The 26,030-nt window shown below is 42.2% G+C and overlaps 1 protein-coding gene across 4 annotated transcripts in view; it reads left to right on the forward strand.

The window, feature by feature from the left end:
- ENTREP1 (endosomal transmembrane epsin interactor 1) overlaps nucleotides 1–26,030 on the forward strand; it is a 111,019-nt gene that overhangs the window by 77,563 nt on the left and 7,426 nt on the right. For 3 of the 4 annotated variants that reach the window (XM_086415451.1, XM_086415452.1, XM_086415449.1), the window contains exons 3-8: nucleotides 821–931; nucleotides 13,988–14,116; nucleotides 15,587–15,694; nucleotides 15,828–15,961; nucleotides 23,993–24,122; nucleotides 24,282–24,360. In XM_086415451.1, coding sequence (XP_086271577.1) covers nucleotides 821–931; nucleotides 13,988–14,116; nucleotides 15,587–15,694; nucleotides 15,828–15,961; nucleotides 23,993–24,122; nucleotides 24,282–24,360 — 691 coding nt within the window. The remainder of the gene's footprint in view (nucleotides 1–820; nucleotides 932–13,987; nucleotides 14,117–15,586; nucleotides 15,695–15,827; nucleotides 15,962–23,992; nucleotides 24,123–24,281; nucleotides 24,361–26,030) is intronic. The other variant, XM_086415450.1, reaches the window with a different exon arrangement.

Raw genomic sequence — 26,030 nt, forward strand, 5'->3', positions numbered from 1 at the left:
CCAGTAATAAGGAAAGAGCTTTCTCTAGACTTCACATGTTAACTCATTTACCAGCCAGTCCTGACATATTGACTTCCTGAAATGGTGCTTGGTTCTAAAACTGATAATCATTAGTTTCAATCTTTCATATTTGCAAAAGATTGAAAATCTTTCAGGTTTTCAGTCTTCTGCAAATATGTTTGAAAAATCAGGTTGAAAAATCCTTTGTAGTTTCTAATTTGTGCTAAGTAAATACTGACTTCTTGATTGATTTCTGTCAATTCTTAATCATTTAGCATAGTATTTGTAATATTTAACTTTGGAGATGAGTATTTGGAAGATCATTGCATGCCTTTTCTTTAGTACCAATGGTGTTTGGAACTGAAAAAAAGACTCACCTTTGTTTTATTTTTACACATATACTATGATTTCTGGCTGGTAATGGCTCTGAACTCCTTGATTTTCCTGGATTCCATGTATGTTCTAGAATTCTCCATTTATCCAATTACCATGATTCTATAAAATTTGGAAGAAATAACAGTGGCTCAAGGAGGAAATAGCCATGGCTTAATGTCATGTACAGCTAAAAGTCAGGATTCTATTATTTGCAAAGAGGAAGAAAAATAGGGACTTGAAATTGAGAAGACTTGAGGGTCAGTGGCATTCCTTAGCACAATTTAAAGCATTCTAAAAAGTGGGGGGGAAAGTTTGTCCATTAAAAACATGATTCTGACTTTTTTTTTCCTTTAGGAAAAGAATGAGTCTTTTTACTTAGAAAAAAATCTGTCTCTGAATTTAGCCGTCATCTCTTCTCTAACTGCCTCTTTTCTTGCTGTTTCAGGTGAATCTCTTTGTGCTGCTGTCTGTGGTGTGTGTCCTCCTGAATTTAGCTGGATTTATTCTCGGCTGCCAGGGTGCTCAGTTTGTGTCCAGTGTGCCCAGGTGTGATCTGGTAAGCTGTCCTGAAACATCACTTTGTGCCTGTGCCAACCGTGGCCTGCCCAGCATTCTTGGGTGCCAGTGTGTGGCTGGACACAGGACCACGCAGTGTCCTAAAGTGAGACCTGAAGTTGGTAAAAGAAAGTGCGAAAACAAAATAAAGAACTAACTGCTAATTATTTTACTCAGATTGTTGATTAGTTTTTCTAAAGCAGGGACCAGCCAGTAGAACCCCCAAACCACAGAATATAATGCATCATTAGTCAGTGAATAGATGGATCAGTTGTCCACGGTCAGGATCTATCTGCTCTTGTCTAAAGAGGAAAGATGGATATTATCAGAATTCAGGTTAGCAGTCCTTTATCTGAAACTTCTGGAGGCCTTTCAGCTTTCAGAGTTTTTCTAGTTTTTAGAAGATAAATGTGACACATAGACTGTTTATTCTTTAATACCTCAGTGGAGTTGGGAGACAGCAGACTGTAATCAAAATTTTTGGTGTCCAGAGCTTTGAGGATTTCAGAATCATAGATAAGAGGTTGTGAACCTGTACTATCCCATTTTTTTTCCTAATTGTGGTAAAATATACATAGCATAAAATATACCATCTTAACCATTCACTGGTGTTGAATACATTCACCTCATTGTGCAGCTAATCCTCAGAACTCTTTCCATCCTGCAAAGCTGACATTATACATTTTATTTTATTTAAAAAATTATTTATTTATTTATGGCTGCACTGGGTCTCATTGCTGCGTACTGGCTTTCTCCAGTTGCAGAGGGTGGGGGCTCCTCTCCGCTTGCAGTGCGTGGGCTTCTCATTGCGGTGGCTTCTCTTGCGGTGCATGGGCGCAGTTGCCCACTGCATGTAGAGTCTTCCCGGACTAGGGATCAAACCCATGTCCCTTGCATGGCGGGCAGGTTCTTGACCACCAGGGAAATCCAACACTATATATTTTAAACTGCTACTCTCCATTCCCTCTTCCCTCTGGCCTCTGCCAACCACTCTTCTACTTTACGATGCTACGGATTTGACTGCTCTGGTTGTCTGATATAAGTGGGATCACCCAGTATTTGTCTTTTAGTGTTTATTTCACTTAGTATAACACCCTCAATACATCCGCATGTTGTAGTATGTGTCAATATTTCCTTTCTTTTTAAGGCTGAATGATAAATATTTCACTGTATGCAGAGGTCACGTTGTGTTCACCCTTCACCCATTGGAGGACACTAGCATTCTTTCTACCTTTTGGCTGTTGTAAACAATGCTGTCATGGAAATGGGTCAATTCTCTGGAGTATGTGCCCAGAAGTAAAATTTCTGGCCATCTCTGAACTTTTTAAGAGGACTTTTCCATCACAAATATCTCCCTGTGGCAAAAAGCAAAAGAAGTGGACTCCTGGGAATTCCCTGACCATCCACTGGTTAAGACTCCATGCTCCCAATGTGGGGGGCACCGGTCAGGAAACTAAGATTCAGCATGTCTCACGACATGTCCCCCCCTCCCCAAAAGTGGACTCTCTATGAGTTATAGTAAACCTCATCTATTTGGAATTTGGTTCCATGGCATTCTCACCCAGTCAAAACCAGCAGGATGCAAGTGAAGAAGGCCACCATGTCTCTTACAACACTATGATGGAATCCGTGCAGGAAGCTCATGATCTCCCCAGATGGGAAGATTCCTCAGGGACTCAGTAAAAACTTGTTGCTCTTAACAATCCTTCACAGTTTTAAAAAAGTTTTTGTCATTTTGTTGCTTAATAACCTTAAGTTTTGGAAGCACAGGCTCACAGTGCTTCCTGATGTTTAAGGCCCTCTATGACTTGCCCTTGTCCCTCTCTCCCACTGTAATCAAGCCCAAGCCCACAAGCCACCTAGGTTCCTGCCCTACTTTGCTGTTCCTGGCAATGCCTCTCTCCCCTGACCACTCCCTGTCCTTTACTTCTCTGTTCATCCAAATAGGATCGGCCTTTTAATGCCTCATTCAACGATTATCTTTTAAAGGAAGTAGTCCCTGATCCCCAGAGAAGATAATCTTCCAGAATTCCTGTCTGTCCATCTCTGAAACATTTCTCCTTTTGTTTTTTTGAACTAAAGGTGTTCATACACTTGTCTTTTCTCTTGTCCTGTTCTGGAATCTCCCCGAGGACAGTGTCTGGCTCTCCATCTTCTGGGGAGTTTTCAACAGCACCTCCTCGCACACTTCTTTATATACACAGAGTTCCCAGAAAAAAATTTTAAACAAGGCTCGATTTCCCTGTCACTAATCACACAGAAAATTGGAAGGGACAAAGAGAACAGACATAGCAGAGAAGTGAAAAGTCATAATACACTGAAAGGTAATTCAACAAAAGAGTAGCATCTATTCTATGCAAAACACCATACTAGAGACTGCAGAGACTAGAAAGAAAAGTCAGGCATCATTTCTGACCTAGAAGTTTATCACATAGCACGGGGAGTGGGGTCACTGCGCCAAGTGCTCGATCAGTGTATGTGGAGGGGATGAATAAACGCCCACATGCAAAGCCAGGGAGACTGCATGAAGCCATCAGAGTGAGACATGGTGTTCTGGGGATGCAAAAGAAGAAGGTCTTAGACCCTTGGGAAGGTGGGAAAATACGTGGAACATCGGCATTTGAGATGGGCCCTGAACGATAATAAGTAAAGGAGTGAGTTGAAGCCAGGAGAGGAGAGGATTCCAAGTGCAGTGGTCAGAAGTTAGCCCAAGTGGTAGATCACTGGGGGCTCTGGGACAAGCAGAAGCCAAACTGCAAGGTGTAAAGGTCCATACGGTTGACTTTTCTGAGAAATTCTGTGGTTCTTTACCTTGACTGCTGTTAGAATCACCTGGGGAACTTTTTAAAAAGAATATCTAAGCTTGGGCCCTATACTCAGATATTCTCAGTTGCCCTGAAGTGGAGGCCTGGACATCAGTATTTTTTTTAAAGCTTTTAAATTTATTTTTAATTAAAAAAATTTCCCACTACCACAAAACCAACTCTGAGATTGTTTCTGATTATATGATTGTAAAAATTGAACAATCCATAAAAGTGTGGGATGGAACTTAAAAATCATTTGAAACCTCAGTATTCTGGGATATCATAGTTAATCATTTGACGCTTTTTGTGTGTGTGTCTTTATGAATAAAAATTCATCAACAGGACCGTATTGTAGTTGGTTTTCATTAGAGAGCCTGTTTGACAAGTGGGGTCTTTCTGAGGAAGAGATGTTTTCCTTCCCTCTTTGCCTCATCACCCACATGTCATTCCAAATCCACAGTAATAAGCTGGGGGTTTCCTTTCATGTTTTCACGCTTATGTAACCTTGCATAGATGTGTCTGGGTGGGGCTTTGTTGTTGTTCAGATGTTCAGTCATGTCCAACTCTTTGTGACCCCATGGACTCTAGCACGCCAGGCTTCCCTGTCCTTCACTATCTCCTGGAGCTTGCTCAAACTCATGTCCATTGAGTCAGTGATGCCATCCACCAATCTTGTCCTCTGTCGTCCCCTTCTTCTCCTGCCTTCAATCGTTCTCAGCATCAGGGTTTTTTTCCAGTGAGTCAGCTCTTTGCTTCAGGTGGCTCAAGTATTGGAGCTTCACCTTCAGCATCGGTCCTTCCAATGAATATTCAAGATTGATTTCCTTTAGGATAGACTGGTTGGATCTCCTTGCAGTCCAAGGGACTCTTAAGAGTCTTCTCCAGCACCACAGTTCAAAAGTGTCAATTCTTCAGTGCTCATCCTTCTTTATGGTCCAACTCTCACATCCATACATGACTACTGGAAAAGTCATAGCTTTGGCTATTTGGACCTTTGTTGGCAAAGTAATGTCTCTGCTTTTTAATATGCTGTCTAGGTTTGCCATGACTTATTTTTCAAACATGGAATCTGTTGTATCCACTTATCTGTATATTGTTTTTCTCACTTAAAATTACATGAGGTACAGCTCTAACATCTTTTTTCCCCCTTTGAGCAGCTCAGTTCTCTGTTTTCTTGTTGTCTGTTGTGGTTTGGGTTTTGGCTGATAAAAGCAATGCTGCTATGAATACCACTCTGCATATCCCCACAGGAGCTGTTGACCTAAGTGGGCTAGTCTCCCAGGACAGGGATTGTTCTTCTGTTTGTCTCATCTTTTTATAGCTCATTCAGCCATTTGATGATTTTATTCTTTTTTTTTTTTTTAATTAAGATAAAATTTGCCAACAGTTAAATGACCAGGTCTCAAGTGCACAGTTCATCAAGTTTTGACCAGTGTGTATATTCATCATGACAAATACACTCCTATTCAGACAAGAAAGGGAGCATTGTCATTACTTTAGAGAGTTCTTTGCTGCCTCCTTTCAGCCAATTTCAACTTTCTCATAGGCAACCACTGTTCCAGTTTCGTTCACCATAGATTAGTTTTGCCTGTTCTTGAACTTCACACAAGTGGAGTCATGTGGTATGTAGCTTTTTGTGTCTGACCTGTCTAGCTCAGCATTATGTTTTTGAGATTCATCCATGTTTTGGGGGTCATATCAGTTGTTTGCTTTTTTTCAAAAATTAATTTATTTTAACTGGAGGCTAATTACCTTATAATACTGTAGTGGTTTTAGCCATACATTGACATGAATCAGCCACAGGTGCACATGTGTTCCCCATCCTGAGCCCCCCTCCCACCTCCCTCCCCATCCCATCCCTCAGGGTCATCCCAGTGCACCAGCCCTGAGCATCCTGTCTCATGCATTCAACCTGACTGGTGATCTGTTTCACATATGATAATGTACATGTTTCAATCCTATTCTCTCAAATCATCCCACCCTCGCCTTCTCCCGGAGTCCAAAAGACTGTTCTTTACATCTGTGTCTCTTTTGCAGTTTCGAACATAGGGTCATCGTTACCATCTTTCTAAATTCCATATGTATGCATTAGTATACTGTATTGGTGTTTTTCTTTCTGATTTACTTCACTCTGTATAATAGGCTCCAGTTTCATCCACCTCATTAGAACTGATTCAAATGTATTCTTTTTAATGGCTGAATAATACTCCATTGTGTATATGTACCACAGCTTTCTTATCCACTCATCTGCCAATGGACATCTAGGTTGCTTCCATGTCCTGGCTATTGTAAACAGTGCCGCAATGAACATTGGGGTACACGTGTCTCTTTCCCTTCTGGTTTCCTCAGTGTGTATGCGCAGCAGTGGGATTGCTGGGTCATATGGCAGTTCTATTTCCAGTTTTACTAAGGAATCTCCACACTTTTCTCCATAGTGGCTGTACTAGTTTGCATTCCCACCAACAGAGCAAGAGGGTTCCTTTTTCTCCGCACCCGCTCCAGCATTTATTGTTTATAGACTTTTGGATCGCAGCCATTCTGACTGGCATGAGATGGTACCTCACTGTGGTTTTGATTTGCATTTCTCTGATAATGAGTGATGTTGAGCATCTTTTCATGTGTTTGTTAGCCATCTGTATGTCTTCTTTGGAGAAATGTCTCTTTAGTTCTTTGGCCCATTTTTAGATTGGGTCGTTTATTTTCCTGGAATTGAGCTGCAGGAGCTACTTGTATATTTTTGAGGTTAATTCTTTGTCAGTTGCTTCGTTTGCTATTATTTTCTCCCTTTCTAAAGGCTGTCACCTTGCTTATAGTTTCCTTCGTTATGGAAAAGCTTTTAAATGTAATTAGGTCCCATTTGTTTATTTTTACTTTTATTTCCATTACTCTGGGAGGTGCTCTTTATTTTTTTTAACCAGGGCAATATTTCATGCTATAAAAATACCATAACTTGTTTTATCAGTTCTCCTGATAATTGGGTTGTTTCCAGTTTGGGGGTATTATGAACAAAGCTGTTGTGAACATTTTTGTGTAGTTTTTCTTGGTTGACCTGTTTTCATTTCTCTTGAGTAAACACACAGGTGTAGAATTGTTGGGCTGTGTGGTGGATGCATGTCTAACTTTGTAAGAACTGCTAAATGTTTTTCTGAAGTATATGGGGAATAAGTATATTTAATTTAAAATGTGTGGACAGTTCCTTTATTAAACGGCTTTAACTTACTTTTCCACCAGTAACCCTCCACCTACAACATGCTACTCTAATTTTTACCAGTCTGATGGGATTGGATCTAAATCTCATTGTTACTTTAAGTTGCAGTTTCCAGATTGATAGAGGTGGTACATCATTTTGGGGAAAACTTTACAGAAAATTTTAATATGTGGCTAGGGTAGAGAACTGTAGTACTGATGGATGATGGGAGGAAGAAGATCTTCTATTTTTACATTTAAAGTTGCTCAGTCGTGTCCGACTCTTTGCAGCCCCGTGGACTTAAGTCCATGGAATTCTCCAGGCCAGAATACTGGAGTGGGTAGCCTATCCATTCTCCAGGGGATCTTCCCAACCTGGGGATTGAAGCCAGGTCTCCCACTTTGTGGGTGGATTCTTTACCAGCTGAGCCATAAGGGAAGCCCAAGAATACTGGGGTGCATAGCCTATCCCTTCTCCAGGGGATCTTCCCAACCCAGGAATCAAACCGGGGTCTCCTGCATGGCAGGGGGATTCTTTACCAACTGAGCTGTCAGGGAAGCCAGAAATAGACACTTGGAGTTTGTTTCCTCCTGCCGCTTAAGAGAGAGAGAAAAGATGTCTGACACTTGCAGCCTCTTTCCTCCGTTTGGAGACCCCAAGCCTTCCTACTTGTTACCCTCTCATTCCCCCCTTTTCTTTTAGGAGAACTATGTTGCCTAGGGAAAGGTACATCATCCCTAAATTGTTGAGGCAACATATTCTCCTAACCCTCATATTGAGGGTCTCTGATCCAGGGGCCCCAAATAGTAGCTGGAGGAAGCTGCTGCAGTGGCAGGAGTTTGAGCAACCATTTGTAACTTAAAAGCCTTCATGTGGCTAGAAACAAATCCAGTCACACAGTTACAGATGCAGGCAACAAACAGCAAAAACAGAACAATCAGCAAAGTTAAAAGTCACATTATGTCCACAGTTAAGGTACAAAGCGTTGCACCGGTCCATTTTAGGATTGTTAGATGTCATCCGATTAAGAAGAGGCATCACATATGATTGTTGCTGTCAAAGGTATTCGCAGACTTACAGAAAGTCTGAAAGATGGATGTTTTTCATTTAAGAATGGGGAGATTCTTAAGAGATGGAAGAGAAGTTCGAATAGATTTTCAGAAATATTGGGCAGAGATGGGATTAAGAAGGCAGGAGAAGGATTAGAAACAGGAAGAACAAGAAACACAAAATGCATGGTTGCTTAGAACCATTTTGTACAGAGCCTAAGGGCTTTCCTGTATTCACTGGGCAAGGTGATAGATATTCATTGTTGTTTGCATAATGATTAACTTTCAGATACTATCTCTTATTTAAAGGAATTAATTCTCACTTATCTGGAAAAATTTTGCCATCCAAACTGGCTCACCCCAAAAGTTTCAGATAGCTGAGGTTTCTATATATTTGGATGTCCACGGTTGTGTGAATTACACAAGTGTGTGTACAGCCCACACAGGACTGGTTTCCCTGGTATTATAAAGCCTTGGGTCAAGAATGGACTCATGTAGGAAGGGAGTACTTTGTAAGATGACACCTAATGTTACCTGAGGGAGGTAAAACTAGGTAAGATATTGAGGCTTCAGTTCAGTTAAGTTCAGTCGCTCAGTTGTGTCCAACTCTTTGCAACCCCATGAACTGCAGCACGCCAGGCCTCCCTGTCCATTACCAACTCCCAGAGTTTACTCAGATCCACGTCCATCGAGTCAGTGATGCCATCCAGCCATCTCATCCTCTGTTGTCCCCTTCTCCTCCTGCCCCCAATCCCTCCCAGCATCAGGGTTTTTTCCAATGAGTCAACTCTTCGCGTGAGGTGGCCAAAGTACTGGAGTTTCAGCTTCAGCATCATTCCTTCCAAAGAAATCCCAGGGCTGATCTCCTTCAGAATGGACTGGTTGGATCTCCTTGCAGTCCAAGGGACTCTCAAGAGTCTTCTCCAACACCACAGTTCAAAAGCATCAATTCTTTGGCACTCAGCTTTCTTCACAGTCCAACTCTCACATCCATACATGACCACAGGAAAAACCATAGCCTTGACTAGACGGACCTTTGTTGGCAAAGTAATGTCTCTGCTTTTGAATATGCTATCTAGGTTGGTCATAACTTTTCTTACAAGGAGTAAGCGTCTTTTAATTTCATGGCTGCAGTCACCATCACAGTGATTTTGGAGTGCCCCAAAATAAAGTCTGACACTGTTTCCACTGTTTCCCCATCTATTTCCCATGAAGTGATGGGACCGGATGCCATGATCTTCGTTTTCTGAATGTTGAGCATTTAAGCCAACTTTTTCACTCTCCACTTTCACTTTCATCAAGAGGCTTTTGAGTTCCTCTTCACTTTCTGCCATAAGGGTGGTGTCATCTGCGTATCTGAGGTTATTGATATTTCTCCTGGCAATCTTGATTCCAGCTTGTGCTTCTTCCAGTCCAGCGTTTCTCATGATGTACTCTGCATATAAGTTAAATAAGCAGGGTGACAATATACAGCCTTGACGTACTCCTTTTCCTATTTGGAACCAGTCTGTTGTTCCATGTCTAGTTCTAACTGTTGCTTCCTGACCTGCATACAGGTTTCTCAAGAGGCAGATCAGGTGGTCTGGTATTCCCATCTCTTGAAGAATTTTCAGTTTATTGTGATCCACACAGTCAAAGGCTTTGGCATAGTCAATAAAGCAGAAATAGATGTTTTTCTGGAACTCTCTTGCTTTTTCGATGGTCCAGCGGATGTTGGCAATTTGATCTCTAGTTCCTCTGCCTTTTCTAAAACCAGCTTGAACATCTGGAAGTTCACGGTTCACATATTGCTGAAGCCTGGCTTGGAGAATTTTGAGCATTACTTTACTAGCGTGTGAGATGAGTGCAATTGTGTGGTAGTTTGAGCATTCTTTGGCATTGCCTTTCTTTGGGATTGGAATGAAAACTGACCTTTTCCAGTTTTGTGGCCACTGCTGAGTTTTCCAAATTTGCTAGCATATTGAGTGCAGCACTTTCACAGCATCATCTTTCAGGATTTGAAATAGCTCAACTGGAATTCCATCACTTCCACTAGCTTTGTTTGTAGTGATGCTTTCTAAGGCCCACTTGACTTCACATTCCAGGATGTCTGGCTCTAGGGGAGTGATCACACCATCATGACTATCTTGGTTGTGAAGATCTTTTTTGTACAGTTCTTCTGTGTATTCTTGCCACCTCTTCTTAATATCTTCTGCTTCTGTTAGGTCCATAGCATTTCCGTCCTTTATCAAGCCCATCTTTGCATGAAATGTTCCTTTGGTATCTCTAATTTTCTTGAAGAGATCTCTAGTCTTTCCCATTCTGTGGAATGAAGCAGGGCAAAGACTAATAGAGTTTTGCCAAGAAAATGCACTGGTCATAGCAAACACCCTCTTCCAACAACACAAGAGAAGACTCTACACATGGACATCACCAGATGGTCAACACCGAAATCAGATTGATTATATTCTTTGCAGCCAAAGATGGAGAAGCTCTATACAGTCAGCAAAAACAAGACTGGGAGCTGACTGTGGCTCAGATCATGAACTCCTTATTGCCAAATTCAGACTGAAATTGAAGAAAGTAGGAAAAACCACTAGACCATTCAGGTATGACCTAAATCAAATCCCTTATGATTATATAGTGGAAGTGAGAAATAGATTTGAGGGACTAGATCTGATAGATAGAGTGCCTGATGAACTACGAATGGAGGTTCATGACATTGTACAGGAGACAGGGATCAAGACCATCCCCATGGAAAACAAATATAAAAAAGCAAAATGGCTGTCTGAGGAGGCCTTACAAATAGCTGTGAAAAGGAGAGAAGCGAAGGAGAAAAGGAAAGATATAAGCATCTGAATGAAGAGTTCCAAAGAATAGCAAGAAGATATAAGAAAGCCTTCCTCAGCGATCTTGAGGCTTACACAGCTATAATTAATGGAAATTGCATTGTGACCCATTGAAAAACATGAGTTTGGTTCCTGCTTGGGGAGGGAGGGTCTTTTGTACATGAACAGAATGGAGATGTGAGAAGAATGAATAATCTCTATTAGCTGCTGCTTTGTTATACTAAATAATGCTGTTAGTATTAAAACAGGAAGTTCTCAGCCAGAGACTTTCAAGGAGGAAGCCCATTACCTTCTGAATTTAGCCTGGTGTAAGGATATTATTAACTGTGGAAGAGGGCCAAGGGAAAGTCAGCCTTCCCTGAGGGGAAAGAATAGTTCCCACCTGCCTAGGGAAATCCTGTGTGAATGGCCACAGTAATTTTCCTTTAGAAGGAAGACTCTTACAGATATTAACAGCAGGATATACCTTCAAAAATGTGAGACAATGAAAGAAGAATTCAAATACAAACAGCTTTGTGCCTTTGTGTGTGGAGTTGTGGATCTAGGTGTGGGGACATTGCTGAGGTAATGATCTCTGTGGATAAACCAGGAAAAGACAGAGACCAAGTGTCTGCGAACTGATACATTTTGGAGTCCATGGAGGTGACTCTAGTTGTAATTTTTTTTATCAGAGGCAAAAGTCATATCAAAATCAGCATCAGTGTTTAATACAGTAAGGCGTCCCTTTCAATATGATTTAAGGACAAGGAATAAAAAGTGTTCTAGGACCCATGGAGTTCTAGAAGAGGCAAAGCTACTCTCTCTCTCTCTTTGCTGCACCTTGCGGCATGTGGGGATTTGGTTCCCCGACCGGGGATTGAACCCACACCGCCTGTCGTGAAAGTGTGCAGTCTTAACCACTGGACCACCAGGCAAGTTCCCAAGACAAAACTAATCTATATATAAAAAATATCCAAGCAGTGATTGCCTTTAGGAGGGTGTGGGCATGGATCAGTGGGGAAGGGACATGAAGGATTTTCTGTGATGATAGGATCTTCTGTATGTTATTAAGTATTTGGGTTACGAAGGTATATGCATGACTCAGAGTTCCTTGAATGGTGCGCTTATGATTTGTGTATGTAAATTCTGTGTGTGTACATAGATTTCAGCTCAAAAGAAGAACAAACCCAAACCAAAAAATGTGTAATCCAGCGGTACAAAGTTCTCCCCTTGGCTTCCTAGTCAACTTGCATTAGAAGGAAATAAGTTTCCTCCTTGGGCTTCCCAAGTGGTACTAGTGGTGAAGAGCCTGCCTGCCAGTGCAGGAGATGTAAGAGAAACTGGTTCTGTCCCTGGGTGGGGAATATATCCTGGAGGAGGGCATGGCAACCCACTCCAGTATACTTGCCTGAAGAATCCCAAGGGCAGTGGAGCCTGGCAGGCTATAGTCCATGGCGTTGCAAAGAGTCAAACACAGCTGATGTGACTTAGCACACAGCACGAATTTCCTCCTAATTTGGAAAATACCATGAAATTTGCCACTAGGATTAGACAGTAAGAATCTTAATTAGAAAAAAGACTTTTTTTTTCTGTTAAGTAACTAAAAAGCAGAGACATTACTTTGCCAACAAAGGTCTGTCTAGTCAAAGCTATGATTTTTCCAGTAGGCATGTATGGATGTGATGATTTTACTATAAAGAAAGCTGAGTGCCAAAGAATTGATGCTTTTGAACTGTGGTGTTGGAGAAGACTCTTGAGAGTCCTTTGAACTACAAGGAGATCCAACCCGTCCATCCTAAAGGAAATCAGTCCTGAATATTCATTGGAAGGACTGATGCTGAAGCTGAAGCTCCAGTACTTTGACCACCTGATGCCAAGAATGGACTCATTGGAAAAGACCCTGATGCTGGGAAAGATTGATGGTGGAAGGAGAAGGGGATGACAGAGGATGAGATGGTTGGATGGCATCACCGACTCAATGGAAATGAGTTTGAACAAGCTCCAGGAGTTGGTGATAGACAGGAAAGCCTGGTGTGCTGCAGTCCATGGGGTCGCAAAAAGCTGGACATGACTGAGCAAGTGAACTGAGTTAAAACATTGTAGACATTCAGTCATTCTTAAAGATGCCTGAAAAATTTTGCAGCTAGTGAAGTCAAAACTGCCTCTGTATTTTAACAAGTATGAAAGAGGTGTGGCCTTTCTTTTTAGCCAAAATGATATAGCCAACTTTAACAGCTCAAGCTGCAGAGTAGGTAAAAATGAAACTCTGTTCCCAAATTATGGGTCTTATTAGCCCAGTTCAGCTGATATGTATGTTCCCAACCTGACTCAATAAAAACTTGGAAAAGTGACCAAAAGTTTGCAAAGCATCTCACTAAAAATATATGAGATTACTCATCAGTGATGTTATCACTTCAGATATCACACAACTTGTGCAAGAATCTGTGAACATATTAAAGATGTGAACTAAGAGATCTATTTAAGCCTACGTGGTTTAGGGCTACTGTTCACCACACAGACCCTGAGCTCATCCCAGGCACACAGTAGACTGAACTTCCTTGCCCTCTTGGATAAGTGGGACCATGTGATTTGTTTTGGAAATGAAACTGAGTTCATGCAATGAGTGTCATTTCCTAAGAAGAAGATTTAAGGTGGGCTGACCAGAAGTAGCAAATCTAAAGGCACCCAACTAAATTTGAATTTCAAATAAACAGCTAATAGTTGTTTTTTTTTTTTTTTTTACTGTAAACTTAACTTGTGCAATATTTGGGACGTACTGACTCTAAGGAATGATCTGTTTACCTGAATTCAAATTTCACTGAGAATCTTGCCTTTTGCCTTGTAACCCTGCTTCAATAAATGCCAGTGTACAATTCATCAGGTGCTCTTCATGTCTCTAGCATAGCGATCCTCAGTCCTCAGATAGTGGACGCTCCATCATCCTTGGACCCCACAGCAATATGAAGCGCAGAGCCCTCTGCTGACCTGCAATGGACATATAGCACAGTCAAGAAATAACCTTGGTTGATGAAGCCACTGAAATTTGGGGGCTGGTTCTTAACCACAACATGCCTAACCTATCCTGACTGCTATAGATATTGCTTGACCCTGAACCCAGCCATAACTCATTCTGTGATATTGCTGCTCCCTGGTGTGGCCCGTGTATTTTTACTTAATACTTAAATTACTCTTCTGCCTTTTCCCCTTAAGGTGGACTTAGGTGAAGGCAAGATTTGCTTCTGTTGTGAAGAATTTCAACCAGCCAAATGCACAGACAAAGAAAATGCCTTGAAACTCTTCCCGGTTCAGCCTTGTAGTGCTGTTCACCTTCTCCTCAAGGTATCTGGAATGGATTCCACTCCTAGCCAGTAAACACACCACGGAGACCCCGAGGAAGGCAAAGCTTCCTGAAATATCCCTATTCTGTTACCTCCTTCAAATAATGCTGCTAAAAGCAGATATGAATGACTCCTTTTCAGTGACCCAGAGACAGAATTGAGAGCAAAAGGGACCACAGGTTGTTTATTGTTGCCTCTTAAGTTATGAATAGATGGCTTATTTGTGTTCAGAATTATAAGTTAGTAAAAAAGGTAAAGGAGCCTAAATACATACACATGTCTATGTGTATGTGTATAAATTTACACATACACATACATCCCACGATGTGGCTACACATACATGACATAGTTTTAGCAGAACCTCTGAAGTGCATGCCCATTTGTCACTGTTCTGATGCTCCTTTGTTGACCTAAATGAATCTTGTGGGCTACTGAGTGTTGCTGTTGTAAGATGCTTAGGCTAAGGAGATGTATTGGCCAAAAAATGAAGGAGAAATTCAAGACACCACCTCTTGTTTAATAGGCTGCAACTATACTAAGCCAAAGATATGAAAAACAAATGAAACCAGCTGAAAAAAATACTGGAGAAATGGATAAAAATAATGTCCTGACTTAAGGTCTGTTAGTCCAGTGAGTGACAAGATCAGTTGGTAAACCCTGAGATACTAGTTTTTGGATGGTCCCTCCCTGATGGCTTTCTTTAAATCTTAGTTTTGGGTTTATTTTTCATGGAGAAGAGGAATCTCTAAGCAAAGAGAGAGAAGCTGCCAGCTCTCGGAGTTTATGGAGGCCGTAAAAATGGCCTTCTTTCTTTGGCTTCTGGATTTTTGGTAACTGAGTCACCCCCAAACTTTCTGAGCCAGGACTTTGCTTGGGGAAAGCCCCACTAAGAAGCCAGGACTGTAGCAACAGAATTGGCTTTGCTGCTATTTTGAGGCGTGTGTTTAGAGGAGACAAGCCCTGTTTACCCTCGGGCTGGCCTGCTCCCTGTGTTATCCTAGTTGGTTCCCTGGGGCAGCTCTGCCACTGGCGCCTGAAATAGAATCTGTGGCCACCAACGAAGGAGCATGTTGTCCTGGTGGGAGGCTGCGGGAGCATGGAGGTTGGGACTCTGTCACTGGAGACACCAACTTTAGAAGGAAAATTCAGTACCTTCCGGGAAGAGACGTTTCCAGACAGGATTCTGATGCAAAAAGAAATATGGTAATATCATGTCTACCCGGGACAAGAAGCTTCTAAGATAGGGGTTTAAAATTAAGAAGTACACACTGTTATGTGACAGTCGTATTAACAGCCAGCGTTTGTTGGGCACCTAGCATGAGCCAAACACTGTGTAAGTCCTTTAACATGCATTTTCACATTAGTATCAGCCTCCTAGGATAATGTTGTTATTAATCTTTGAAAGTTTTAAAGTTGCATTCTGGTCATCAGTTTTGAGATACTCAGATGCATCATTGTTTCCTGGTTCCAGAAAGTCCTTTTCACCCTGTGTGCCTTGAATGCCCTGACCACCACCGTCTGCTTGGTGGCAGCCGCCCTTCGCTACCTCCAGATCTTTGCAGCCAGAAGATCCTGCATCGTAAGTCCATACAAGGTGGCAGCCTATCGGTGATGCCGCTGAGCCCACCCTCAGATCTTTTTGTGTCATCTGTGGCCTTTCTCCCTGAGCCTTTGTAGCGAAGGCTGTTGACTAACAGATGTTGTTTGATTAGGATGAATCCCAGATTCCTGCGGAAGAAGTGGAGGAACACAGACGTGTCCCAGACCCTGATGACTTCGTGCCGCCAGTGCCTCCCCCTTCCTATTTTGCCACGTTTTACTCGTGCACACCCCGGATGAACCGCAGGTACCCTCCCTTAGTACCCCTACCCATCCTCCCAGTTTTGAGGCTCGAGGGTCAGAACTCACGCCATGAGCTCTGACTTCTCTCCAGAATCTAGACATTGTGTTATTTTCCAGGATCTTCTGGTTTTTGTTTTCCTTCTCTCCTTTTTGGTCTGACAAATTACATGAAACCAAAGAAAAGTCAAGCCTTGACCTAAGGATATAGTTTTTCAATTTCAATTACCTTCCCAGGAAAACTGACACCCGGTGAGATAACTACTGTAATTTGACATGATTGAGAACTGCTGTTATCCTGGAAACACGCTCATTTGGGCCAGATCGATATTCATTGTAACACCATCAGCAGGTCTTGAAATCATGAAATTCTTCCCAGCCATTAAAAAAAGATTAATTATTAATCACATCTCCTTGGTCTAGGGGAAAAAAAAAAAGACACCATGTTTATGCTCCTTTTCAAATTCTAGCTCAAAATTTTATTGTCTGTTTCTTAAATCTCTAAGATCATCATCTGTAGAACAAAATGCCACGTGCATTCATTTGATTGTTAGCCACTGGTAGAATTGTACCTTTCTAAAAAATCAAAAGACTTCGTTTATTCATTCAACAAACATTTGATCCATCCTCTACTGCTTACTAGTCACTGTACTGGGTTGTTGATATTCAAAATGAGTTACACTGACTTCCTCCCCCTAACAAGGAGCTCACAGTCTAGGTCATTAAAACTGAGTGTTGGAAGGATCATAATAGTCCTTAGAAGGAGGTTTTGAGTGCAGGAGGGGAGGCTACCTAACCTGGAATGATGGGTGGGCTGTGGCGAGATTGAAGGAAGAGTCAGCTCATTAGTGTTGGCCTCCTGTATAAAGTGATGCTCTTAGTCTGAATGTAAAGGATAAAGCAGACCTATATTTAAACTTGTAAAAGAAAAGCGTAGAATTCTATAAGAAAGACTAGTGTCTTTCCATTGCTAGTGAGAGGGCCAGGAATTTCTACTTTTAACCCTGAGGTACATGTGGAGAGTTGTCAGACGAATTTGGTGTCAGGCTTGGGGTTTTTGGAAATCCATTTGCTAGTGCTCAGGACAGCCACGTGTGATTTTCAGAGGTCACTAGTGGCAGCTCCCACTCAGATGCTGTTCACATTCTTTCCCATGATTTATTTACCTTCCTGATTTCCCCTCAGAATCAAATCTAAACCCTGCTGCATAAAATTTAAAAAAAAAAAGAAATAAATACTAAAAAAAAAAAAATAAAAAATAATAAACCCTGCTGCAGACCCTCCCCTGCTCACCCTCCTCAGTGGAAGCAGAGATGACTGCAAAGCTGGAGGGGGCATCTGCTGGCTGCCAGATGGTCCCAGGGGACAGCTCAGCCTCCCTGTTGTACAGGGCCCGGTGGACTGGGATTTCGAAACTTCAGGGGCCAGGATGACTTCTGTAGTCTTTTTGGAAACAAGCCAAGAATTATGGAGGCCAGAGGGACATAGCAACAAAATACCTATTCTTTATGTACTGTAGGACACATCTGCTAAAACCTTAGTCCAGTGTCAGGCTGTCTACAGAGGGCACACTGAAGGACAGTGACGTGCCTGTTATTTCACGGGATGGGGAGAGAAATGCCCTCTTCGTGGAGAATTCCTTGGCTCTCTGAGGTTATGGGTGAGCGCTCGGTTGACCTAAGTGGAGGCGACAGACGGATTTAATTTCCTGCAGTGGCAGAAAGGGAAAGTGACTCATGTGGGTTTAGAAGTTGTGCTGACCCGTGGGATCTCCCGCTCCAGCCTTCCCTTCTCCTCTCTTTCCTTTCTCTTCTCTGCACCTCCATGGCATGCTTATCAGTGTGGGTCTTTAAGGATCTGGATGCATCTCTGGACTTGCCCGTCTGAGTCCTGAGCCACCCCCTGGCCAAATCTGAGTTGGAAGAAGATGGACAGGCTTCTCATCAAGGGCTTTACCAACCAGAACTTCCTGAGAGGAACGTGGGGGAGGGGGTACGGCAGAATACCCTTGAGATCTAAAGTATGTACCTGGAGCCCTAGCTCATAATTCCAATGGGCAAACACCCTCATTTTCAGAAATTCCCCTAATATCTGAGTGCAGCCCACTTTTTTTTTTAACCTTTTATGTACTTTTTAATAATTGAAGTTGGCTTACAATATTATATTAGTTTCAGGTGGTGTTGTTGTTTAGTCACTAAATCATGTTCATAAATCACTAAATTTATGACCCTCTAGACTAGCCTGCCAGGCTCCTTCGTCAATGGGATTTCCCAAGCAAGAATACCAGAGAGGGTTGCCATTTCCTCCTCCAGGGGATCTTCCCAACCCAGGGATCGAACCCAAGTCTTTTGTCTCCTGCATTGGCAGGCAGATTCTTTACCACCGAGCCACCAGGGAAGCCCGTTTTCAGATGTTCAACATAGTGATCCAGTATTTTTTCTTTTTATGTTAATTGGAGGCTAATTACTTTACAATATTGTGGTGGTTTTGCAATACATTCACATGAATCAGCCATGGCTGTAGATGTGTTCCCCATCCTGACCCTCCCTCCCACCTCCTTCCCTGTCCCATCTCTCAGGGTCATCCCAGGATTCAGTATTTTTATAGCTTATACTCCATTTACAGTTATTACAAAACAATGGCTATTATTTCCCTGGACTACACAATATATCCTATTGCTTATCAATTTTATACATAGTACTTTGTATCTCCTAATCCCATGCCCCTTGCCCATTTTTCTTTTTAAAATGGCTAAATGTATTCACTTTTACATACATATTCTCTCAGAGATATTTTTAAGTTTGACCGACTTTGCTAGATTCTCAGTATAAATCAACTTCATAGGCACTAGCTGTATAAACCCAATTGATAAATTTTCTTTCTTATAAGCAGGGCTTCCCTGGTGGCTCAGACAGTAAAGCGTCTGCCTGCAATGTGGGAGACCCAGGTTCGATCCCTGGGTCTGGGAAGATCACCTGGAGAAGGAAATGGCAGCCCACTCCAGTACTCTTGCTTGGAAAAATCCCATGGCCAGAGGAGCCTGGTGGGCTACAGTCCATGGGGTCCCAAAGAATCAAACACAACTGAGCGACTTCAGTTTCTTACAAGCAGACAAGAAAGAGTGTTTGCATTAATGTTTCTACAAACAGTTATGCTAAGAGTTTTCATGCAGTAGAGGCTCCCCATTTCCTGTAAGGTTTTATGACCTCTCAGAAGAGGTTTATTTAACTTCTGTAAATACAACTATTTTATGCATTGGTATCTCCTTGAGAAAGGACTTCTTAGGTTACTGTCATAAACAGAAGCCTGATTGCAGTTAAGACTTCTATCCAAAGATGGTTTTCTACTTTGTGAATCAATTTGTCAGTACAGAAGAGGGCTGTGTGTCCCCATCTCTTCAGGGAGTCCCTCAGTCTCAGAAATTGGCTTGAGCCAGGAGTCAAAAAGGAGTCTCTAACCTATTTCATGAGTATGGATCTAGCTGTACTGTGAGGATGTTTCCTGCTAGAGAAAATTGAAAATGAGGGCATGGGAATCACGTTGGCTTGGGCATTTCAGCCCACCCATTTCCTTTACAAATGAGCTTCAAAACTCAAGCTCCAGTGGAGCTGGGCTGCCCTGGGCTGGACTCTGTGCTCAGCTGTTGTTGGGCTGAGTGCCCCTGCCTCACTCCCTACTCCCACACCCTTCCAAAACATGCCCTGTGGAAGGGCTAAGCTTTCCCAGAACATAGAGGAGGATCATTCTTTGGTCTGGGTCATAGTAGTTGCTTCATCAGCCTCAGATAAGTTCTCAGGTCCTATTTGTAGTATCAAAGCAGAACGTATTTTACATGATCCTTTTGGGTTTCCTGTTCATCTTCAGATCTCATGGGCATGAACCAGCAAAGATTTCCTGGAGACTTTGGGATGAATTTGCATCAACCTGGATTTTGGAGTCTCTTAAAAAGTTCACCCCTGGGTGGGTCTCTTAACCATTTCGGAGCTCAGTTTCTTCATTCACTTGCCTTGTCACATGGCTCCTGAGCTTGTTATGAGATAATGGGCTAAAAAAAAAATCTTTCTAAAAACAAAAGCTGAGACCATGTTCTGCCATTGTTAGTTGCATGGTTTAAAATGTTCGTGGCATGTATCTTACTCTTAAGAAACATTTAGCCCCTAATCTTTGTTGTTGTTATTTAGTTGCTTCAGTTGTGTCCAACTCTTTGCAACCCTGTGGACTGTAGCCCTCCAGTCTCCTCTGTCCATGGGAATTCTCCAGGCAAGAATACTGGAGTGGGTTGCCTTTCCCTTCTCCATGGAATCTTCCCGATTCAGGGCTCAAACCTGTGTCTCTTTTGTCTCCTGCATTGGCATGTGGGGTCTTTACCACTAGCGCCACTTAGGAAGCCCCAGCCCCTAATCTTACCCCGCCTTATCAGGTAGCAGTTGTCTAAAGACACTCATTCTCAATAAAAGTTTGATCACCTTTCCCACATATAACAGGGTTTTGATTTCAGCCACTATAGATTTCAGCCACCGTAATCCATTTCCTTTAGCAGCAGTCTCAATCCTGGCTGGGCCTTGGAACTCCTGGGAACACTGACAGCCTACAGATACCCAGCCCTGTCATAGGCAACTAGGGCAGACTTTCTAGAGGTAAGGCCTGGGCCATACCCAGTGTAGGAATGCTCCTAGGTGATTCTTCTCTATAGCTGGGCTGAGCATCACAGGGCTCAGGAACAAAAGGTGCAGGAGAGAGCAGACCCATTTCCTTCTGTGGATCTTTATTTACCCAGAAGTGTACAAATCAAAAGTTGCTTAACAGGAAGGAAACTTACCTTCTGCATCAACTCTAGCAGCATCTTCTATCTACATGAGGCTTTTCTGGTCATACAATAACCACCATAGAAGCCATTCATTTTGTGGTCCCCTCTTCCTCCCCAGTTTTCCTTCTTGAAGAGATTCTGTAGTAGGTCAGGTCTAAAGTGGAGCCTGTTCCTCCCACTTCTTGGCCCTAAGCAAGCCCTCTCTTCTGTAGGATCACACAGGCAGCCACTGAACTGAAATAGGAAATAAACAGCATCAGAGCTAACAGACCAACCTGGGAGATGAACTTTCCAGGCGAGGATACCACAGTGAAGAAACACGTGGACACTTGGCTGAGGCGGGGACTGACCGGGGTTTGTAAATGCTAGAAAGATGCTCATGGGGTTATGCTAATTAAGGATTGAAGATTGGACCTCTGGAGTACAGGAGTGCAGAGGTCTCAGTGAGTAAGGCATGCCGCCTTGTTCATTGGTCAGGAAAGTCTCCAGTCAGGCCCAGGAAGAGTCTGGATTCCTGGAGTCACTTGGTGCTTACAGTTCTTAAGTGGCTTCGGCTGGAACAGAGAGTTGGTGTGAAACCCATGGGCAAGTCCTGCTCTAAGGAAGAAGAATATCCCTTTCTTGGCAACTTTACCAGGACCCCTCCCAGCCAGGCCAGGGAGCGGCCATTCCTGCAGGTTCTGCTCCTGGGATACGCCCCGTGTTAGGCAGTGAGCCCATGCATCCCTGCCTGGGGTGTCAGCCTATGACCGTCTCCTTCCTTCTCAGGTAAAACAGGGCTGAGGGTCTTGCTTCTGACCCAAAGGTGCAGGAAAAAAGGGGAGCACTTTCTCACTTTTTTATTCAGCCTACAGAAGTGTCATCCTTCTAAATCCCAAACTTCCTGAAGTTTTATTGTTAGGAAGACAGAATATCAGATCTTTTTCAATTTTTTTTTTCTTCTACCAATTGCATTTTTGTAAATAGGCACAAATAAAACAATCATAAATGCAGAGAGCACCTTTATAAAAACAAAACAGTCCCCTGCAGCCAACTGGCTCTAGAATTTGTCTTTTCATCAGTCTCCTTTAGTTTATGTCCATTATTGCATTTCAAGAGCATACGTTAAGCTTTTGGTATTGTCTCTTTTTTTCATTCTCCAACACTTCATGGCCTGAGTACAGGTTTTTTTGGTCTTCTCTTTTTTGTATTTTTTAAATTGTGATGTAAGTGGCATATAACATAATGTTAGTTTTAGGTGGACCTGTAAGTAGTGATTCAATACTTTATATATTGTGAAATGATAACCACAGTAGGTCTAGTTAACATTCATCACTGCATATAATTACAAGTTTTTGTTTCTTGTAATGAAAACTTTTAAGACCTACTCTTATAGCAACTATCAAGTATACCATGCAGTATTATTGACCCTGATCACCACGCCTTGAATTACATCCCCAGGACTTATTTACATGTTTTATAACTGGACGTTTTATCACTATGTATAAACTTTCATGTATTTTTAACTGTTATTTTCAAATTTAGGTTCTTTGTTATCTAGACAATTTGTATGTGTGTGTGTGTTTGTGTAATTTTCTATGAATGCTGGCAGAAAATCTTGTGCATTTTTGGTTTTTATTTTTTGATCTCAAAGGACAAAAGGCATATCACCTAGCATGTAGCAAGCACTCCATCAGTGTTTGTTGAATGCCCACCTTTAGGAAGAGACCGTGATTCCTTCAGTGGCATGCTACTTTTTCTCTGAGCTATGACATTATTTGCTTTTTTGTGTGTGTGTTCATTGTTTCAAGTATTTATTTAACAAGTAGTGAGTTTCTACCATTAATCGGACATTAGGAAAACACAGGCAAGAAACTTTTGTCATGTCCTAATGTGAAAAAAACTAAATAATTGAGTTCCCCTGAATGAATCCTTGCCGGGAGAAATATCAATAACCTCAGATATGCAGATGACACCACCCTTATGGCAGAAAGTGAAGAGGAACTAAAAAGCCTCTTGATGAAAGTGAAAGTGGAGAGTGAAAAAGTTGGCTTAAAGCTCAACATTCAGAAAACGAAGATCATGGCATCTGGTCCCATCACTTCATGGGAAATAGATGGGGAAACAGTGGAAACAGTGTCAGACTTTATTTTTTTGGGCTCCAAAATCACTGCAGATGGTGACTGCAGCCATGAAATTAAAAGATGCTTACTCCTTGAAAGGAAAGGTATGACCAACCTAGATAGCATATTCAGAAGCAGAGACATTACTTTGCCAACAGAGGTTCGTCTAGTCAAGGCTATGGTTTTTCCTGTGGTCATGTATGGATGTGAGAGTTGGACTGTGAAGAAAGCTGAGCGTCGAAGAATTGATGCTTTTGAACTGTGGTGTTGGAGAAGACTCTTGAGAGTCCCTTGGACTGCAAGGAGATCCAACCAGTCCATTCTGAAGGAGATCAGCCCTGGGATTTCTTTGGAAGGGATGATGCTAAAGCTGAAACTCCAGTACTTTGGCCACCTCATGTGAAGAGTTGACTCATTGGAAAAGACCCTGATGCTGGGAGGGATTGGGGGCAGGAGGAGAAGGGGACGACAGAGGATGAGATGGCTGGATGGCATCACTGACTCGATGGACGTGAGTCTGGGTGAACTCCGGGAGTTGGTGATGGACAGGGAGGCCTGGCGTGCTGCAGTTCATGGGGTTGCAAAGAGTCGGACACGACTGAGCGACTGAACTGAACTGAATCCTTAGTTTTTTTTTTTAATTGAGATGAAATTCATATAACCTGAAATTAACCATTTGGAAGAACACGATTCAATGGCATTTAGTACATTCACAATATGGTGTAACCATCAGCTCCATCTAGTTCTAAAGCATTTTCATCACCTACAAGGAGACCCTGTGTCCATTAAGCTGTCACCCACTTTCTCTCCTTTCCCCAATCCCCTGGGCAACCACGAATTTGCTTTCTCCTTCTTATGGATTGCTGTTTGCTTTTTGACTAATGGATTTAAAAGGAATGATGGTATTACATTTTCTATATTGTCCCTTGCCTAAGAATTCCGGGCACCCCATCAGAGAGCAGCTTAGTTGATTATTCTCCTGCTCCTGGACCAGGAGGTTGTAGCATGGAGGGGCGAGGGGTTTTTCCCATTGTCATTGGGTAATGCTGCAGAGTCAACGGCCACTATCTAGAGCCACCACCATCAACTAGCCTAAACAAGCTTTCTGATGCCAAGATGCTCTTCCTAGGATGGTTGGTCCTGATGTTATTCCCCTGCCACATATCTATGGAGCACGAATCAAAGGAGTGGAAGTATTCTGTCCTCTGGACCCCCCACCTCCCTATGAAGCTGTGGTGAGCCAGGCAGACCAGCAGCAGGTACTGTCCACGGAGTTTCTCTTTGGTACATTGATGGCAAGTAGGAAAAACAGCTGCAGAGAACAGGGTGGGAGAGGGACCATGTCTTGTAGATGTTTGTAAGAAGTTCACTTTACTCCAGATGATATCAACAAATAACCCTTTTCCCCTGTGATGCAGGGATCTTCATTCCAAATGCCAGAAGGACCAGAAGTTGCAACCAGCCCATTGGAGCCGATCTGCATGCCAGGGATTCAAGGTAATAAATACATTATTGCTGCCCAGACTCATGATTCAGTAGATTAAGAATGATATTAATAATGATCCATATGATATTTTGTTGGAGGTCAGATATTCTTGGAGCAGATGGTTCAAGCTACATTCTTTCTTCCAAATGTAAAAGCGTTATCAACTCCTTAGGGCTTACAAGTAGGAGGTAATATATGAACAGAAATAAAGATATCGTTAGAATCTTTTATGAATAACCAGGCTATTTTCAGAAATGGATTTCAGAGTTTAATTTGGCATTCTTTTTTTTTTATTTTTATCTATTTTTTTAAACACTCAAAACATTTTGTATTGGGGTACAGCCAATTAACGATGTTTTGATAGTTTCAGGCGAACAGCGAAGGGACTCAGCCGTACATATATGTGTATCCTTTCTCCCCCGAGTCCCCCTCCCACACAGGCTGGTACATAACACTGAGCAGAGTTCCATGTGCTATACAGTAGGTCTTTGTTGGTTATCCATTTTATTATTTTTTTAATATAAATTTATTTATTTTAATTGGAGGTTAATTACTTTACAATATTGTATTGGTTTTGCCATACATCAACATGAATCTGCCACAGGTATACACGTGTTCCCCATCCTGAACCCCCCTCCCACCTCCCTCCCTGTACCATTTTAAATACAGCAGTATGTACATGACCTTCCCAAAGTCCTTAGCTATCCCTTCCCCGCTGACAACGTAAGTTTGTTTTCTAAGTCAATGAGTCTATTTCTGTTTTGTGAGGAAGTTCATTTGTATCATTTCTTTTTTGACTCCACATAGAAGGGATGGCATATGCTATTTCTCCTTCTCTGTCTGACTTACTTCACTCAGTATGACACTCTCTAGGTAACATAATTTGGCATTCTTTTATTTTCTGATATAAGATTTTTTTTCTCCTGTTAAGATAGGATGAGCTCTTTTAAAGGGACAAAGAGAGTTTCGTCTATTGCAGAATGATTCACTCATTTGTAACCCAGGACCCAGGTCATGCTGCCTTCACATGTGCTGAGTGCCAGTTCCCAATCCTCCATTAAATACTAGAGTCAATTTACATTTATCCTTGTAGCTTAAGGGCACATTGTTACCGCTTTCTCTCTTTGGAGAGGTTTTAAATGGCCCAGAGAATTGTTCACAGGATAAAATTGCAGATGGTGATAAATAATGGATTAACTCTTAGCTATTTTAGACAGAGGTGATTTTTCAGCAGCAACATTCGGAATAGGTTTCTGCTCTGTTCACCTTCCATCTTAAGTAGAATTATGAGGCAGGGTTCTGTTTCCTAAGTATGTTTTTAATCCTTCCATTTCTTAAAAAAAGATTTCCCAGAGTAATATTTGGGCTCACAAATGATGGGATTTTATTTTCCTGAGCAGCAGTCATCCAATTTCAGAGCGCTTTGACTGATTCGTTTAATGGCCACTAGCTCTTTAACCTGGCTTCCCAGGAGTTTCACAGCCCGGTCCGCAGACTCTTCCCCTGCCTGCATTTGGCCTGCAGCCCCAGGGCAGCCATCTCACCTGTACACCTCACCTGTACAGGTGTTCCCTTCTACCTAATCTAGCTCAACCTGAATAGTCAGAAGGGGGAAATGGCAGGGACCTTTCCAGTGCCACACCAGCATGCTTCACTGCAGAAGATTCTAAGCACCTTTTTA

The sequence above is a fragment of the Bos grunniens genome, chromosome 8, assembly GCF_055505025.1.
Source record: "Bos grunniens cultivar Pamir isolate PY7600 chromosome 8, Bosgru_T2T1.0, whole genome shotgun sequence".
Taxonomy (NCBI): Eukaryota; Metazoa; Chordata; class Mammalia; order Artiodactyla; family Bovidae; genus Bos; species Bos grunniens.